General features: G+C 45.5%; 1 protein-coding gene across 2 annotated transcripts in view; it reads left to right on the top strand.

The window, feature by feature from the left end:
- Window positions 1-19,406, top strand: part of GLI3 (GLI family zinc finger 3) — a 274,513-nt gene extending 255,107 nt beyond the window's left edge. For both annotated transcript variants that reach the window (XM_033088582.1, XM_033088584.1), the window contains 5 exons: window positions 1,362-1,511; window positions 2,616-2,780; window positions 7,966-8,256; window positions 12,829-13,156; window positions 14,029-19,406. In XM_033088582.1, the coding sequence (XP_032944473.1) occupies window positions 1,362-1,511; window positions 2,616-2,780; window positions 7,966-8,256; window positions 12,829-13,156; window positions 14,029-16,358 (3,264 nt within the window). In that variant the 3' untranslated portion in view covers window positions 16,359-19,406. The remainder of the gene's footprint in view (window positions 1-1,361; window positions 1,512-2,615; window positions 2,781-7,965; window positions 8,257-12,828; window positions 13,157-14,028) is intronic.
- Window positions 19,407-19,659: the final 253 nt, after the last annotated feature.

Here is a 19,659-nt window from a genome sequence, read left to right as displayed (position 1 = left end):
GAAAGGACCTGGTTGTCTCCTGTGCGCTGTGATATGTCACCCACTCTCTTCTGTTCCTCAGAGTTTCTGGGAGCTGCTCAAGGAAAGTGAATAGTTCATTGCTTTTCTCTGCCCTGATCCAATTTGAATTCCATAAACAGCTGGACAGACTTCCTAGTTTCCCTCCACAATCAGCCACCTAGTGGAGTAGTGGGAAGCGCAGGCTGTGATGGTGGAATCACCCCTGTCCCCAGACACCGCTCAGGAGGAGTCAGCATCTAGGCAGGAAAGGAATTAAATGTTCTGTCACCACTGTGAAGAGCTTTCTCCCATTGCATAGTATTTTTAGTGATGCATTTCTATGTATGTTTGAGAACGTGTTGGAAAAAAATGTTATATTAAGGCAAAGAAAATGTGGGGTGACTGTGAATAAAGTCAACAAAACCAACCTAGGACACAAACTTCCTCAATAATCCATAACTGGACATTTCAATTATATTGAAATTGACTTAAATTTTATTCAAATTAAGAACCTTCTCTTTCTCTGGTTCTACTGTAGTTTTCTCATGTCTCCTGGTTGCAGGGCACTTGACGAATGTCCAAACAACTCTGTAAAATAAGATCCTAAAACTTTGAATTGTTAAGGAATTCAGAAAAATTCATTTTCATTTTAAAATCCAAGTTAATGGGATTATAGAGCTGGAAAGAACCTTAGAAACTAGGTAATCCATTTCTTTGTTTTGTACATGCAGACAGCCAAGATCTTGAGAGACTAAAAGCATTTTGTTGACGAACACCTGGTCCTCATCCTCAGTATCTAAGTTCATTTTTCTATGATTCTTATTCAAGAAGAAATCCAACTAATTGGAAATAAAGTATAGTTTGGAAAAGTGTTTTATCTTGCTCCTTATGACAGAACTGTGTGTGTGTGTGTGTGTGTGTGTGTGTGTGTGTGTGTGTACGCGCACACATGCACATGTGTTCCTTTTCTGCAGTCTGAGCCAGGCTCTAACCCGAGGCCCAGAGTGAGTGAGAGCGGGAGAGTACCTTGCTCCCCGCGTGGCAGATGAGAAGTAACAGAGGCCCACAAAGGGTGCCGTGTGGCTAACCCCGTTTCACAGCTCTGCTCTTCAGATACCCTTTGTAGGCCTTGTTCTGGGACATCAGGCTTCTTCCCAATAGTGTCACTCCTGTTAATTACGAAGTACACATACAGTCAGTAAGCGCACATTTACTTCAATGTACTCATTAGAAAATGATCTGTAATATAGTAAAGTTATCGTGAGGCTTTAGGACTTACGGTGGAGGCATTTTCTGCATTCCCTTCTGTTGCCTTCGTTTAATGTCTCTGTTTTTGTTTTGTTTTTTCCCCCAAACCCTAGCATATAAATAATGACCATATTCATGGAGAGAAGAAGGAATTTGTGTGCCGGTGGCTGGATTGCTCAAGAGAGCAGAAACCCTTCAAAGCCCAGTACATGTTGGTGGTACACATGAGGAGACACACAGGAGAGAAGCCTCACAAATGCACTGTGAGTGCACTGTGGCGTGGGCTGTCACTCAGGGGTCACCGCGCACCTGTGGGTCCAGGTGCGCCCCAGGGCCCTCCGTCATGCTCCTAAGGGTGTACATGATGACGTCAGCTCAGCAGTGGCCCAGCTGGGTGGCAGCCCGTCTGTGATGAATGCTGGGCTCTGTGAGAGGGGTTTCTGAAATGGAAGGGAAGGAAGAAATGGAGAAAGAACACTGACAGCTGAGCTTTGGAGGTGTCTGACATGGCAGCCACAAGCCTCAGGCACCACTTGAGCACTTTTGAGACATGGCTGGAGCAACCAGGGAACTGATTTTTTACAATTTTATTAACTTTTAAAAATATAAATATAAATAGTCCCTTGTGGTTGGCAGCTGCCATTTGGACAGCACAGCTCTGCAGAGTGGCAAGTGGGCAGGCAGCGGCTGGGGCATTTTGGCTGGCACGGCACCAGGAATGGCACGGCACACAGCCACCACGCCTGCCCCAGTGCTCTGTCCTTCGTGTCAGAGCACTCGGAGGGCAAAGGCAGGTGCCAGCTCCGACCTGAAAAGCTTGTGTTGGCTTTTTAACTATATGGCTTTAGACTTTTTCCTTGGCCTTCTAGTCTGTCCTCATGGCCCAGTATAGACTACTCACAAGCAGGCTGGGACTCCTACAAGGTTAAGCCTTTTTTCACTGAGGTGCTCACCAGGCACACAGGGCACTGCTCAGCCTTGGTATTTTACATCTTAAAGGCCCTTTACAAACATGATCAAATTCCAGGCCTTTCTGTGGACACAAAGCCATATTAATGAACTTTGTGCTGAATCTGAAATCAGTGGGAATTCCAGGAGATCAATGAGCAGATAATGAAACCCATTGTTCCCATCAAGTGGTCTCTTAAGAAAAAACCTCCAGGACTTTAACTAGCACTGAAAATGCTTTCTCTCAGACTGCACAGAGCCCCATCCGAATCCCAATAAAGGCAGCGGTCAGTGAACTTTCGTTTCTTGGTTTTGAAAAGCTGCTGACCCTCAAAACGTCAGTCTTCCATCAACTGTGAGGGAGTGTTCAGCATAAACTGTATTGTGTGGTGTAATCCAGATTTACCTGTTGTCTTCAGTTTGAAGGTTGCACAAAGGCCTACTCAAGACTAGAAAACTTGAAAACACACTTGAGATCTCACACTGGAGAGAAACCGTACGTCTGTGAGCACGAAGGTTGCAACAAGGCTTTCTCAAATGCCTCCGACCGCGCCAAGCACCAAAACAGAACACATTCCAATGAGGTAAGTCTTCCCCAGGAGACACTCAGGGCCCAGAGCTTGTGGGTGGTAGCAGTGAACCCTCAAGGGGTCTGTACGTGGAGAGGCGGGCCTGTTCCTTTCTCTTTCCTCTTGACCATTCCTAGCACGTGAGCCCTGCAGGCTTGGGCCTCAGAGCTCGGGCTGAAAACAGTCTGTTTTGGACAGTAGTACAGATGAAGAGGGAATTTATTCAGACCCCTGGCAAACAGGTTACACTTTGTTCAGAACTGCCACCTACTGGTCAAACAGTAGGAGCATTTAAGTTGGAAGGCCATCCACCTCCTGAGCCAGGAATGGCACGAATCCATGCGAGGATGACCCTGTGAGCATGAAGGGTAGATTCAGAAGCGACATGTTGACAGCTGACAGCTTACCACTAAAACACCCACTTTGGTTGCTTTCTCCAGGTGGTGTCTGCAAATGTATTATATCAAAACAGGACTTTTAGACAGCAGCCAGCCTTGCCTAAATACAATTTCCAGACATTGGAAATTTGAATTGATCTTGGAAGCTATTCTCAGAAACCCAGAATGGTTTCTAGTCAATTATTTAAGATAACATATCACATGAAGCTTGACTGGGTATTTAGGTAGTTATCCCCCCCAAAATTTTAGAGAAGCACAAGAATGAAAATGATTTCAGATTCATTTTGCACATATTTTAATGCATGTCTGCCTACAGACCTCTAACTTCTCCTTGAAGATCTAGCTCAAACTCGGGCTCATCTGTGAAGTCTTCTCTTGAATGAACGCAGAGAGTAACAGAAAGGCTCCCACAGTTTGGGCAGAAATAGGAGAGCTCACTAGAATTTGTTGACATGAAACATTGGTCTGCCCCACAAAGTATGTCATCAGTTAGTCTGCCTGAAATGTGTGAGAGAAGCAGCATTTTGACCTTGGCCTCGCTGTCATCTGACCTTACAACGTACCGTCTGGTCCATTCATGATCTTCTAAATGGAGAGTTGGGAGAGAGAATCTGGTTGAAAACAAAGTGTGCCACTCATCTCACTGGCTGTTGGCTTGAAGATGGCGAAGATGGTCCTTGCTGAGTTTCCTTTTAGCTGACCTGGCAGAGTAAAAGCATCTCCAGTGGCATCAGGCACACTAACAAGCACACTCACACGTGAACCCACATGCAGGTTCACATACTCAGTCACTTCAAAAAGGTCATGGTGGAAGGAATAAGGAAATGAGTCATTTAGAATCTTATTATTGATCAACTCTTCGAAGATATTTTAGGGGAGATACCGCATCTCCATTTTTTCATGTCAAAAATATTTTACCATATGCAATAGTTACATTGTAATCTACTATACTCATTTTGTGCAGAGTTTTAGGGAGTCCAGAATAGGCAAACCCAGAGAGACAGAAAGTAGATTAGTGGTTGCCAGAGGCTGGCAGGTGGGTAGGGGTGACTACTAATAGGTACAGGGTTTCTTTTCAGGATGATGAAAATATTATGGAATTTGATAGTGGTGACGTTTGCACAACATTGCGAATCTACTAAATGCCTTGAATTATGCAACCTGAAAGGGTTATTTTTATGGTGTGTGTATTATCTCTCAATTTAAAATGTTTTAGGGGATTCGATTAACTTAACTTAGAGTTTAATTATTGTACTTAACTACATTTAATTAAGTATAATTTGTACTAGAAATTTAGAGCATATTCATTCCTATAGATTTTAGGGCAAGGTTCTCTCCTGTTATTGAGGAAAATTTTGGATAGTGGGTATATCAGGATTAGCAATGCACACATACAAACATACTTACTGAGCCTTTTATTTTTTTGTTGACTTAAAATATGTATACATGTCTGTTTGCTGTAATTAAGTGTGTTATGGTGAGCCTGTATTCTTCTGTGAGGTAAAAAGTGTCATGGTGTATGAGAGTTTAATGAGTTTAAAAGGTATCTTAGTCTATATCTTTCACCAAGGTTGAGCAATTTTTAAAAATAATTTAATTTTTTTCCAATTACAGTTCACATACACAATTATATTAGTTTCAGGTGTACAACATAGTGATTGGATATTATGAAGTGGTTTCCCCGATAAGTCTAGTACCCCAAGGTTCTACACTAAGGTTCAGCAATTTACCTAAAATAAATTATTAACATTGACCATAAACACACACATAAAATTTTATTCACAAACACGTAAATAATTTTTCTCTATTCTTTATACAGGGTTGTCCTTGCATATGAATGATGGACAGTTTCAAATACACCAAAATTAAGTTTGTCCAGGAAATCCAGTTTTGTATAATCTAACAATCCTAAATAAATCCAGATGTCTTCTCTCATTTTTTTGCTTTCTTATTTGTGCCTTCGTTGATTTTCTAAATACATATTGATAGCTAATGTGCTAAGGACTTTGCTGTCGTAGGTACAGCAAGGAGCACAGTGGACTAGAACAGGAAGGGGAGTAATTCCCATGCCCAGTTCACACTCCCTCCCCCATTCCACCCACTGGGGCCATAGCAGTGACCTCTGACAGGGCTCCCTGCTCCAGACCACACGGCTTATGTTCCACCAAAGCCCCACTACGCAAGTTTCCTTGACGCTTACTCGGTTGTATCTCCCTCTCCAGAAAGTTCCAATGGCTCCCTCTTTCCTGTAAGAAATGTTGAGGCTTCTTAGGTTTGTACTTGCTCTTACCCGCTCAAGCCTGCAGTCTTGACCCCTCACCATTGTGACTGTAAATGGAACCTTCCAGAGAGAGCCTGTGCTTGAGCAAGTGGACCCACCTCTGGACCTCTGCCCAGGACTCTTCTTGTTTACATCCTCTTGCCCTTGGTTTTATCCCTCAGAATCTTGTTCTTCTTTCAAAACCTAAATACAGTGCCTCCTCCTAAGAAAAGTTTATTGAGAACTTACCATGTGCACCACATGGTGAAGAGCACTTCGCATGCATTATCTTCTTTAAGCCTGGCCCTGGCCCAGAGAGCTGGGCCTTATACCCGGATACAGAAACATAATGCCTCCCACAATCACCCCACCTAAGGAGTGATTCATTTCTGTCCACATCCTTCTATCGCATTCATATTTTGTATTGTAGATAATTACATGCTGTCTTATTTTTCTTACCATATTTTATAATCCTTGAGATTAAATCCAGTTGTATACAACTTTGTGTTCAGAGAGTCTTACATATAGAAAGTATCATTAAGTGTGCATTGAAAAACTTATTTGGGTGAATTCTGCAAAATCGAGCACAAAAAGTACCCATTGCTTTTACAAAGCACCGTTCAGTGCAGTGAGTAAAGAGGGTAACAACCATGCCAAAAGCGCAACATCCAGGACAGGAAACATGGGTAACTCAGTTTAGAAAGACTGACAGCATTTACCTCCGCCTACAGTTATGTTTCATTTCAGTCGCGGATCACAAGAGAATTTGGGGGCCAAGCTACATACCTGAGTTAATGTGTTTTGTTGTAAAGAGTAAGTTTCCTGAGTCTGTGTTCTAAATGGAGTTTGCAGGTAGATAATGTGTACGTCCACACGCAGGGGCTCCTGGGTGTATGTGTGCTTTTGTGTGTGCTGTGGTTCCTGGAAATGCAAGAGCTGATGAACATTTGCAGACTCCTTCCACCTTTAGCTGTGTCCTCATTTCCAGGCAAAGCCATAGTATCCACATGCGTATATTTATGGGCAGAGTAGCTCCTGAAACATGGAACACTGGCCTGGCTTTGTGTCCCCACCCCCAGCCTGCGGCGTGCGCCCCTGTCTGCCTGCTGTTGGGGCAGCCTGGGCCAGCAGTGCAGCAAGGAGCCACCCGGCGGGTGCCAGGCCACTGTAAGCTAACAGCGCTCATCGTCAGAGCCACTCTTCTGTCCCTGACGCTCAGAATTTGATGTGCTCATTTCATTTATATGTGTAATATGTATGCTGCAAGTCACAGGAGCTCCTGAATAGTAGTAATGCATAGTTAATGGGAATCAGTTCTACCCAAAAGAATCTCAGATTTGGAGGCGAAGTCTCTCGGGATAATTTTCAGGGTCTTTGCTTCACTACATTAGGACCTTTCATCATTTTAGGTGGCACTCTGTTCTTGGGCTTTTAGTGAAAAAGCATCTTTTAGACACATACGCTCTATACGATAGGGCATCTTTTTGAATATAATGGATTCTATTAATCATGCTTTTTATGACTATTGCTTACCTAATAGCTCATCTTCTAGTATACATAGATATAAGTATATACTCATAGAAGCTTCCATGAATATATTACATTTCAAGCCAAGTAAACAAAATCGCAATTCTGATGTTGGTCATGAATACAATACCAGCAGTTCTGTAATTTGCGTAAATATTTGGCTACAAGCACCCATATAATTTTTTATGACTGTATCTGTAGGCTTGATCACTGGCCCACATAGAAAATGAAATTAACATGAAATACTTGATAGAACTTTGTACTCAGAAGCAAGGCCCAGACCAGGAATCCTTGTCTCCAGGACACCATCCATCAGCCCTTTTCAGTGTACAACTGAACTTTCATGGAATGGCTAACGGGGCTTTACTACTTTGAAGATCAGGAAAGTTCTGGTTATTCTGAGCCCTGACCATCCCCACACAGTTGTAATACTACCCAAAAGACCATTTTTTAGTGAGAATCTAACACAGAAGAGTCTGTAGGCATTTTTTTTTTTATTATGCCTGTGTATAGAGAGCACATTTTCAGAGGGGGTAGAGTGATATTAGATCTGAGAACTAGGTCATCCATAAGAAATGTCTTCACACAAGCTGTCTTGAAAGATATATAGCATTCTTCCAATTAAATGATGGGTATATTTTAAGCCTTCTGTCATCATCATCACCATCATTATCATCATCAACTATCTATTCAGCACCTACTGTGACACCACAATACTTCTTCCTACTCACAGGATAAATGTTTCCAAGATTACATATGTAATTTACATACTCTTAGCTCTCCCTGAGCACTCTCTGAAACAATAACCTCTAAAAGCTGGGGTCTATGGACTCTGAACAATGTGCAAAAGGCCTTTATTAAACTTTCTGCCATTTACAGGTATTTGAACACCTCAAAGCTTTGTGAAAGTGCTTTGAGAGAATTAAAAATATAATGAGCAACCACAAAGACTGTTGGGCTGGGGCATAATCACTTTAATAACAATCTATTATTTCATTCTCATGGCATCTGGCAGAAACCATATGTGTGCAAAATCCCAGGCTGCACCAAGCGCTATACAGACCCAAGCTCCCTCCGGAAACACGTGAAGACAGTGCATGGCCCAGAGGCTCATGTCACCAAGAAGCAGCGTGGGGACATTCATCCTCGCCCCCCCCCACCACGAGATTCCGGCAGCCATTCACAGTCCAGGTCACCCGGCCGGCAGACTCAGGGAGCCCTTGGTGAGCAGAAGGACCTCAGCAACACTACCTCAAAGCGGGAGGAATGCCTCCAAGTGAAAACGGTCAAGGCGGAGAAGCCCATGGTATGTCATTCGCTTTCCTTTTGATTTTCCTAGAGCCGCCCAAGGTCACGTAAAAGAGCCGGGCAGGGAGGGACTTTTACGTGACGTGATTGAGAGGGACTAAGTGTCCTCATCCTCGCTGTATCGGGCTCTCTGATGTAAGGCGGGCAGGAGCTCAGTGGCCTGGATCACTTCACACTGGCTCTGCATAGGATGACTCAGCTCAAAACAATTGCAAGGTTTCCTCACTGGTTTTTAAAATTGATCTGTAGCCATACCACCTGTGGCAGGTAGAGAGAGACACAGCTGTCTACATTTTGAGCCGGCCTGCAATGCATAAAATCATTCATTCAGCTTTCTGTACACAGGTTTTCTGTCTTCTTTGCCCTGGTGACCCCAAGATAAATAAGCCACAGTCCCTATTTTTTAGCAGTTTATAGCCCAGTGGGATATGCAGACCACAACACAAATACAAGTCAGTGTGATGGGGCTTTAAGTAAGTCAGTGTAAGAGCACTCAAGACAGGAGCTACCCAGCAGTGCACTCAAAGACACATCCAGGGATGCAGGGACAGAGATGGCCACCGACTGCAGCACTCAAAAAGGGGGAGGAGCAGGCATCACCCCGCTGTGGGGCCCCGGGGTCTGCAGTAATAAAAAGGGGTGAGGGTTGTGGTGATGGGGAAGGGCTCGGCACAGCTGACTTTTTAGAAAAGACAACTCTAGTGCCGGTCTACACGTTGGCTTGATAGACCTGAGACCTTTTCTGCAGTGGTGCCTGAAAGAGGTGGAGAGCAAGGAAGGGACTGAAAGATGCCATCAGCAAAGGTCTTTATAGTTCAGTGACGAATAGGACAAAACAGATTATGCTACTGTTGCAGCTTCTTTCAAACTTCACTTGGTGATTTTGTTTTATGTATGTGCCATAATATAACATGTAAGATTTTCTACAAGACAACCAGAAAAATCAAAAAACAGTAGCTATCAAAAGAGATTCAGTACATTTGTATTTGGCTGTATGTACTCGTATAATGGAGGCAACTCTGCAAATGTATGGGGTTCTGGTCTGTCACTCCCTGGAGGTGGAAGAATAATACCAGGTAGTAGTTTCATGCTTTGACTTCCAGACACATGGAAATGATCAGGCAGGTAGATTTATACTCAGTTTAAGGAAGCTTTTCTTAAAATCAGAAAAGCCCAGCAATTGGATGGACACCTATAACTTCCTGGGCAGCAGGATGTATGGATGGGAAATAATGTACATGTATTCTAGAGCTGATGGAGTAGAATTCAATGAATTATTGCATTTTAATGACTTAGTGAGTTCTTTGAACTCCTGAGTGTTAGTGACATTAAGTCTAGCCAAAAATAATGCAAATAAACTATTTAAATTTATTGTCACTTCCCAGTGGGTAGCTATACTTCGCTTATAAAAAGCACTTTAGTAAAAAGTTTATGTGTGTATCATGACTGATCACTATACTTTAAATCAATCATAAACTGTGCTTTATATATTTTTTCTTGAGAGTACATACCAACTTCCTAAATAAGTCTGCCCATGTAATAATTGTGCAGAACATTCAGCAGTTAATCCTCGAGTGTTTAGTGAAATAAGGAATGTGACTTTATGGTCTCCTAGATTATGTCATCGAAAGACAGCGATCTATGTTGTTAGGACATCCTAAGAATCCAGAGTCTCTTGTACCTTTAATGTATATCTCTAGCTCAAGAAAACTTGTCATCTCTCCATTATTTAAAAAGAAAATTGTTAGAAATACAAATTTATGGCAGTTTGGTTCAGTGACATCTGAGATGTCACAAGATGTATGTTTTATAAAGTAATCAAATCATAGAAACATATGGCTGGAAGAGATAGAGGGGCTGAGACTAGGCCCCATGTTTTACAAACTGGGGCTCAGTGACGTGAATGAAGTAATCAGATTTCCACAGGAGACTGTTATGTATGTGTATGGACACACATGTATGGATATAAGTGGCTATCTTCATAGACATTTACTAATGCACATGAAATTTACATTTCTAATATTCTTTGTGTAAAATCTTGTCTTTGATTTGATCATCATGTTAAAAATTAAATTCTTTCTTCTTTTTTTCTTACTAATCCAACGTCCCTTCTCTGTAATGGTCCTAAATGTCTTGTTCTCACTTCCTAAGGACAGTGGGTAATAAGGTGAGGGAATTTTGGCTTCTCTGCTCTTTTTGTTTTGTTTTCATTTTAAGATGTAACTTTTATTCATTTCATTTTTCTTTAGTTTTTGTGCTTTGTGACATCTTTGGTAGTGAACATTACTTAGATATGTTTCTAACATAGAAACACTGTACTTTGAACATTCAGCATGTGGAAATGTGGAGTTAAATGGTGAAATTCATTGTTCTATTTGTCTAGGTTTTCATAACAAATCACACTGGAGCTGACCAAGCAGATGTTCTCAAAGACTGCTTAATTATTGTTTTGAATAGTGTAAGTCCAGACCAAATGTGCACCACCTTCTTTGCGGAAGATCTGGATATAGTTTTTGTTAGCAATTTAATCTATATTTAAATGGCTGGGCTCCTTTAAGCTCTTATCTAATTGTAAGAGCATTCCTGCCTTATTCCGTGCCCTGTGGAAGCCTGTGTCTGCATGGGCGTGTGTCCACACACACAGGTTCACATACGCACACACTCTGACTTGACAATCCAGAATAAAGGACATCAAAAGCCCGGGAAGAAGCAGGTGGTATGGCATGCCAAGACGCTGCTGAAGCAAATACTCAAGCAAGGGGTCTGGAACTCATGATCAGACTTGTGTGCTATACTTTGCTCTGCTTGGTTGCCCAGGACAGACTTAATATATCAGTGGCACTCACATGATGAGTGTTCATTTGCTCCAGTGTATGTACTATGGCTGCAGAAAAAGTGTAGCAGGTTCCACACAGAGCACCTGTGTCCCAACCCCTCCTGACAGCGCTGTGTTCCCCCTGAGATGACAGTGTCTGTACTTGAGTGCGTGTGGCTCTCTCTCCCTGGAGAATGTGCTCTGAGGCTGCTGGAGGCTCCAGGGTTTAGAGTAACACTGGAGGAGGGGCTGCAGAAGGATGGGCCATGTCGGGGCTGGTCGCACTGTTGACTTTGTGACTTTGGGCAGTCATGCAGCTTCTCTGAACATCACTTTTCTTTTCTGGACGAAAAAGGGTAGGCTTTTTACCAATCAGGGCACCAGTGGAATTTTACATAGACCAATTCTAGGTTGAACAGACTTCTCAGTGCAGGCCGTTTTATATAGTGCTCCCCAGACGTGAGGACAGGGAGCTTTCCACTCCCCATTTGTAGGAGCTGCTGGAGGGGTCCTTTCCCTGACTGAGAGCCGGTGGGTTAAGTCCCATTGAGTTGCAGAATGTCTTACACAGTCCACCGGGTTGGGGTTAGGGCAATATCAGCCGGTTGTCCTAGAGAAAGGTGAGGAGCACAGCAGAGGAAATGGGAGACCCTTCCCCGGACTTGGGGTGGCTGTCACGTGCAGCCTTTCTTCCCCTCTGGGTGCAGCAGAGCCTAAGTGATTGGAGTTTTACCTCTTACAACTGTCTTTACCCGCACCCTGCTTGGGGTTCCACAAAGCGGGAAAATGTAGAAGGAAGGGGAGAAGTTACAAGGAGCTTGGGGAGCCAGCCCTGAACAACTTGGAGGGGCTCTTGTTGGAGGGGAGGTAGTGCGTGCTTATGGAGTGTGTCTGCCATGTGTACTTCAGCTCAGCAGAGTGAGCTTGAGGACGGAGGCCACCTAGGATGATAATGTCTGCTGATGCTCTCTGAGCCACTCCAGGCTTTTTTTATACTTAGATACTCTCAGGGCTTCATGCTTAATGACCACAACAATCTCTAAGATAAGTAAATGGTCCTCATTTTATATACCGGGGGTGCCAAAAAATGTACACAAGTGGACACTTTGGTCAACAATGCTCAACCAGTAATTTGCCGTAATCAGAAGTGTCTGGACGCTGATGGTAACCACGCTTCTTGTAATTACAGAAGTCAAATGTGACTTGTAGTCGTCTTTCGGTATCAGTATATGTTGAGTATTACAATTTTAATACAGATTTCCTTTCTTAAAATTTGTATACATTTTTTGGCACCCTCTGTGTAAGGAAACTGATGTTTAGACTGGCTAAGTAATTTGCCCAAAGAATAAAGTCGTGGGTGTGAGATTGGAAGCAATCTTCCTCAAAGAAGGTGGCGCATGTGTGATCTGGATTTATACTACTCAAAACGATAATTACATCGTCCTCGAGAACATCTGGGAGGTGGGACGTGGAGGTGTGTTTGCAGAGTTGGCGTTTTGTACAGGGTCCCGTGGCTAATGTCATGGCAGTCACACCACCTCTAGCACCTCTACTGTCCATTTCCCCCACAGCACATCCACCTGGTGGGTCATCAGTCATTGTGGTCCAGGGAGGCTACCTCCATTTGCCAGAACATAGTTCTTCCTATTCAACCCAGTGTCTTGCAGGTCTTAATCTGCACCATCTCTCATTATTGACTCCCTTTCCTTTTTCCTTCCCAGTAACACTTCTTGCCTTTCCTCTTGCCCCCAACAGACATCTCAGCCAAGCCCTGGTGGTCAGTCTTCATGCAGCAGCCAACAGTCCCCCATCAGCAACTATTCCAACAGTGGGCTCGAGCTTCCTCTGACTGATGGAGGGGGTGTGGGAGACCTCAGTGCCGTCGACGAAACCCCAGTCATGGACTCGACCATTTCCACTGCAACCACAGCCCTCGCTCTGCAAGCCAGGAGAAACCCAGCAGGGACCAAATGGATGGAGCACGTGAAGCTAGAAAGGCTCAAGCAAGTGAATGGGATGCTTCCGCGACTGAACCCCATCCTACCCCCTAAAGCCCCTGCGGTCTCTCCTCTCATAGGAAATGGTGAGTTTTGCGTCTTCTCAGGGTTTTCTATTCTTTGAAATGCAGCCAGGGTCCCTGAGAGGAACCTGGCCCTTGGCTTTGTTTGCTGATTTTTCCACCAGTCCTAAAATTATTCTATAGCCACACACATTACTGTTGTCTATCTGGAGAGTCCATAGCTTAAAAGCAGGTAGTGACAGGATGATACTGAAACAAAAAGTAAGACTCACATTCTGCTTGTGAAATCCTAACTATTCGACCGGATGACAAGATCCCAGCAGCAGAGGCGTCTGTGCTCGGTACCTGTCTCGTTTCCACGTCTAAAAGCAGGAGGTTAGCAGCAACCATACTGATGTCCATCCAGTTCAGGGAAAGGCAAACAACTGTTTGTATTGTCAGCCCAAGTTAGTTTTTGCTTCTGAGACCACACTGAGTGCCTGGAGTACATCCCACAGGTGACCCTTCCCACCCCAACACTCAGGTGTGTTACACCTTTGTAGGATGTCACAGAGGCCCTGAGTGTGGACGTGAAGTCCTGGAGCCTTTGACCTGTGACGTGCCTGTAACTTCAGCAGTGTGCATACGTCCTGGGCTTGTCACTTTGCCCTTGCGCCAGGACTGTGAGGAGCTTAACCCATCCAGGAAGTCCTTACTGTCCTGTTTAAGCTGGGGGTCCCAGAACTTTGTCCCTGAGCTTGTGAGCCTGTGGCCCCAGCCACACCCACTCCTTCACTATGGCCTGTGGCCCTTTCGTGCTGTAGGAGGTGGGTAGCTGTGACAGAGACTGTCTGGCCTGGGGAACTGAGAATAGTTGCACCCTGGCCCTTCATTGTTTGCGGAGACCTGTTTTAAGTCCTCCTGAAATGACTTCATTTCTGCCACTCTTTCCACAGGCACCCAGCCCAGTAACAGCTGTAATTTGGGCGGGCCCATGACCCTCCTCCCGAACAGAAGCGACCTTTCCGGGGTGGACGTCACCGTGCTGAACATGCTGAACAGGAGGGACAGCAGCGCCAGCACCATCAGCTCTGCCTACCTGAGCAGCCGGCGCTCCTCGGGCATCTCCCCCTGCTTCTCCAGCCGGAGGTCCAGCGAGGCGTCCCAGGCCGAGGGCCGGCCCCAGAACGTGAGCGTGGCCGACTCCTATGACCCCATCTCCACAGACGCCTCGCGCCGGTCCAGTGAGGCCAGCCAGTGCGACGGCCTGCCCAGCCTGCTGAGCCTCACGCCGGCCCAGCAGTACCGCCTGAAAGCCAAGTACGCTGCGGCCACGGGCGGGCCGCCGCCCACGCCACTGCCCAACATGGAGAGGATGAGCCTGAAGACCAGGATGGCCCTGCTCGGGGACGGCAGGGAGTCCGCGGGGGCCCTGCCCCCCGTCCACCCTCCCCGGAGATGTAGCGATGGGGGTGCCCACGGTTACGGCCGGCGACCTCTGCTGCCCCAGGACACGCTGGGCCACAGTGTGAGAAGAGCCAGTGACCCGGTGAGGACAGTGTCGGAGAGCCTCTCTCTGCCCAGGGTGCAGCGTTTCAACAGCCTAAACAGCTTTAACCCTCCGGTTCTGCCTCCATCCCTGGAAAAGCGTAACTTAGTGCTTCAGAATTACACACGGCCTGAGGGTGGCCAGTCCCGCCACTTCCACTCGTCTCCTTGCCCTCCGAGCATTACTGAGAATGTCACCCTGGAGTCCCTGACCATGGACACTGAGGTGAACCTGAACGATGAGGATTTCTTGCCTGATGACGTGGTGCAGTATTTAAATTCCCAGCACCAAGCCGGGTATGAACAGCACTTCCAGAGCGCCATCTCTGACGACAGCAAAATGGCCCCTGGGCCCAGCCTGGGGAGCGACTTTGACCCACCAGGACTGCCGGACATCCACGCCAGCCAGCAGTACCGCGCGCTGGAGCAGCCCTGCCCGGAAGCCAGCAAAGCTGACCTGCCCATTCAGTGGAACGAGGTCAGCTCCGGCAGTGCCGACCTGTCCTCCTCTAGGCTGAAGTGTGGCCAGCGGTCCACGGCACAGCCGGCTCGAGCCTTCGGGTTATACAGCACTGTGGGCGGCCACCCACAGAATCCCTTAAGGAACGGGCCTGGCCCAGCAGGGCCAGGGGGCTATCCGACCCTCGGGGAGCATGGCAGCGCCTACGGCGGCCCAGAGCACTTGCTAAGCCACAGCGGCGGGACCGGCACCACCGGAAATGCCTTCCACGAACAGCCCTATAAGGTTCAGCAGTATGGGAACTGCCTCAACAGGCAGCCTGGGGCCCCCGGCCCGCTGGACAGCGCCTGTGGTGCTGGGATTCAAGCGGCAAAGCTGAGAAGCACCACAATGCAAGGCAATGGCAGCCAGCTGGATTTTGGCCTGTCAGTGGTGCCCAGTGAGTCAGCTGGCAGCACAGTGACTGGCATGCCAACTCGAGACCCGGTGGGACAGGGGTACTTGGCACATCAGCTACTCAGTGAAAGCATGCACCACCAGGGGGCAGGCCGCCCCGGACAGCAGGTGCTGGGGCAGGTTAGTGCTACCTCACATATCCACATCTATCAAGGGCCAGAGAGCGGCCTGCCAGGGCCTCCCAGCACTGGGGGCCAGCTATCAAGCTTGGCATCTGTCAGAGGCTACCAGCCGTGTGCCGGCTATGGAGGCAGCAGGCGCCAGGCAGTGCCGAGAGGCAGCCTCATTCTCCACCCAGGACAGCACAGTGACACAAGTCAGACCTGCAGGGTGAATGGCATCAAGATGGAGATGCCAGGGCAGCCCCATCAACTCTGTTCTAATGTTCAGAGTTACTCTGGTCAGTTCTATGACCAAACCGTTGGCTTCAGTCAGCAAGACATGAAAACTGGTTCGTTCTCTATTTCAGAAGCCAATTGCCTGCTACAGGGGGCCAGCGCCGAAAATTCTGAGTTACTTTCCCCAGGTGCTAACCAGGTGACAAGCACAGTTGACAGCCTGGACAGCCATGATCTGGAAGGGGTGCAGATTGATTTCGACGCTATCATAGATGACGGGGACCACGCCAGCCTGATGTCAGGAGCCCTGAGCCCGAGTATCATTCAGAACCTTTCCCATAGCTCCTCCCGCCTCACAACGCCACAGACATCCCTCCAGTTGCCAGCACTGTCTGTGAGCACCACCAACATGGCCATTGGGGACATGAGTTCTTTGCTGACCTCCCTCGCGGAGGAAAGCAGATTCCTTGCAGTTATGCAATAGGCGCTAGGAAAAAAGACTGCCAACAAACATGAAACTTTAGGAGTTTAAAAGATTAAATTGATTCACTTTTTTGCTGGTTTTTTTGTTTTGTTTTGTTTTTTGTTTGTTTTGTTTGTTTTTGGGGGTTTTTTTTGTGGGAGTTTTTTTGTTCTTTTTTCTTTAGTTCTGTATGTATTTAGCAATCTCATCTCATCTAACTGGGATGTGTTTCAAGTATATTCCTTTTATGGAAAAGGACTCTGAAAAACCCTAAAGTATTCTAGGGAGAAACTATCTTCCATTTCAGTTTGAATCAGTATTGTTATACTCAAACCACCCACTTTTTTTCAAACTGTAAGCCTGCCCCCTTTTTAGTAAACCAGTGTAAATGTGTGACGTGCATGTTCTTCCTTCTTTTCAAAGAGAGGTCAAACTAAAGGATTTGACATGTTTCTTTATTACTCAAAGGAACTAGGAGTTGGTATGCCTTTGACCACAGGGTTACATGTCCAGCTTTTGAAATTTTCCTTTGCATATGCTCAGCGATTTTTGTTTTGTTTCGTTTTTTAATTGCTACAATGGGCACCAGAATCCAAATATGGATAGTGAGTTTTAAGAATTTTTGTGGGTGCACTGCATCATAGATCACAGATTTCTGACATGCCCCCCACCCCTAATTCAGTTCAGGGCATGCCTTGGACAATTGCACACAAGTGGAAATCGGGGCTCTTGAAATGAGATAGTTTGCTCACAGGTTGGATCTATAATTCTTGTCCGCAGAGTGCTTTGTGGGATATGTGTGTACAGTCAGTCCTCAGTTACCCAGTTGGCCTCTTCTCCCTCTTTCTTCATGAATGTTCAGTGCTCCAGTGAGAGAGGGAAAGGGCGGCTGGTGACACTCAGACACATTGCTTCTTTCATCTGTTCTGGTTAGAAGTTAGGTAGATTACAGATTGAAAGCTATTGGACAGAATTGGTTTCGGGAATGTTTGTGGGTTTGCTGTCCTGATGAGCTCGCTCCGTCTCTTTACCGTTACCAGATAACTGAGAATTGGTGTTATGTAGCTGTCAGTATATAGGTATTTGAACAACCCCACCACCGGCTGTCACTAACATATTAATCCCACTAGAGTCAAGGACTACTATTTTAAGCACCCTATTTTCAGGGATTTATAATACTTGGTTGTAACAGAAAATCTCACATACAATGAAAATTGGAATAAATTGCTTTAACCATTTTTGGTATTTGAGAGACTAGGGAGGATGTTTAGTAGCTGTTGGATGCCTTTTTTTTTTATACCCTATCTATTAAATGCTGCATCCATTTAAGAAATTAAATGTTCTATGCAGTTCTTAGTGTGGACTTAATCTGTCCTTTTGTTTTGGATAAAAACATTTAAAAATTAAAAAGTGCAGCTGCTTTCCATGTGCAGTGGATACACATAAAAGACATACTATGTGTGCACAGAGTACATAGATTATCCAGCATTTTACTTTTTAAAATATGTAAACTATTAAAAAATATACGCATTAACACCTCAGACTACCTGCTGTATTCTTCCCGTTGATCCTGGAGTTGGATTTATCCAAAGTGATTTGTGGTTCAATTGTGTGACTTTTTCCCTTTATTCCTGCCATTTAAATTAATATTAGAAAGACAAAATCAGGTACAATAAAATATTAGATAATAGAAAGAATGTTAGGACCAGCCCATTTTTGTCATGTTTATGTTCTCTCAGTTGGTTCAAGAATCTCAGCACGGAGGTGAATTTCCTTTTGGAACTTTGTGGCTAAGACAGTTGGGTTTGCTTTCAACTGAATATTCCTGAGATCAGCAGAAGAATATTCCTGGATGCTGAGATTTTTCCTCCACATTCTGCCATTCTCCCACATGCAGCACCTTCTTTAAAATCAAAGGATGCATCTGCTGTGGAATAGGACCCAGAAGCAACAGACAGGGAAAAGCAAGGCTTTTTCTGTGTTCCTGAAACAGGTCACAAAATCAGTGATCCAGTGCCTGCAAATCCTTTTCCAGGAACTCAAAATCCCCAGGTCCTGGTCTTAACTTTCATGCTGTTGTGGTTTGGCCCAATCCCTGTCCTCCTCTGTCTGAGACCTTTTTCCAGTAGTATTCCTGGATGTCTGAGATGGGCACTGTTGTCATCTAGTGCCTCTGCTTTTTCCTTTGGTTTCCGATGGTTCTCTGGGTTGCCCCCTTTTTTCACTTTTTCTTTTTTAGACTTCTTTTCTTTACTACTGCCTGTAGATTTGCAGGGGACACTCATACTTTAGCTGAATATGTGGCCTCTCTCACTATGGAAATCTCAGAAGGACGGCTCTATTCTGACAGTCAGTGGCAGGAAGGTCTTTTGGGGCCACGTAGAAGTGTCCTGCCTGGACATGGATCTCTATGGACTTGGCGTCTCCTGTGGCGGGATGCACCCCAGCCTCCAGCCTTGTCTCCATCGACTCACTAGGTCCCATCCTACTTTGTAATGCAGGCTCATACATGGTACTCCTGTTTAACAGTGGTGTTAAACGTGTTTTTGTCAAACCATTTTGTTTGATTTTCTAAAGAACTAATGAGACTGCCCCCGCTCCTTATACATTGGCTCGTCCTCTTGAGCCAGAGTTGTGATTCCTGCAATGTATGTGCCTTATTTTATGTTGATCGTGTCAATGCGAGGGACCATTAATGTTGCCCAGTCAGAGCTCCAGGCAGCGCCCCAGCCAGCCGAGAGCACATGATTTTAGAGAGTCCAAGCTGTCTTGTAACCTGGTTTCCCATGTTTTGAACCAATAGGAGGATGTTCTCTTCTGACAATTTACTGTTGTGTATTCTGCAGACATGTAAGATAAAATACAAGTTCATTTTTTTCACCTTTTTTAGATTTTTAAAAATAAAATGTGTAATCCTTTTTTAAAAGAAAGACATGTAAATACATTTAAGTATTGTAGATGTAGTGTCCAGACGTGGCGGCCCGGCCTTCCTCGGGTCTGCCTGCAGCCCGTGCGGCCCCGCCATGCCCACCTCTGGCCGCCACAGATGGACTGACTTTTGCTTTCAGAACCACTTAGTCTTTTTGTAACAAAGAAAAGAACAATGTTTCTTACAATGTCAATAAAAAACTCTTTGTACTGAAATTTAGTGGGTTGCTTATTTAATTCACAGCTGCCTGGAAAGAGTGCTTTCTTTAGAAAACTTCAGAGCCTGTGTTTAGACCAGATCCTCCACATACAGGCCAAGTGGCCTTGTGCTGAGACCCAGACCGCTCATCCCTAAGGTGGAGGGGAATGAGATGCTTACGCCCTGCTGGCGGGG

The sequence above is a fragment of the Rhinolophus ferrumequinum genome, chromosome 20 (genome assembly GCF_004115265.2).
Source record: "Rhinolophus ferrumequinum isolate MPI-CBG mRhiFer1 chromosome 20, mRhiFer1_v1.p, whole genome shotgun sequence".
Taxonomy (NCBI): domain Eukaryota; kingdom Metazoa; phylum Chordata; class Mammalia; order Chiroptera; family Rhinolophidae; genus Rhinolophus; species Rhinolophus ferrumequinum.
Note: the sequence above shows the minus strand (reverse complement) of the source record. Positions and strands in the feature narration are given on the sequence as shown.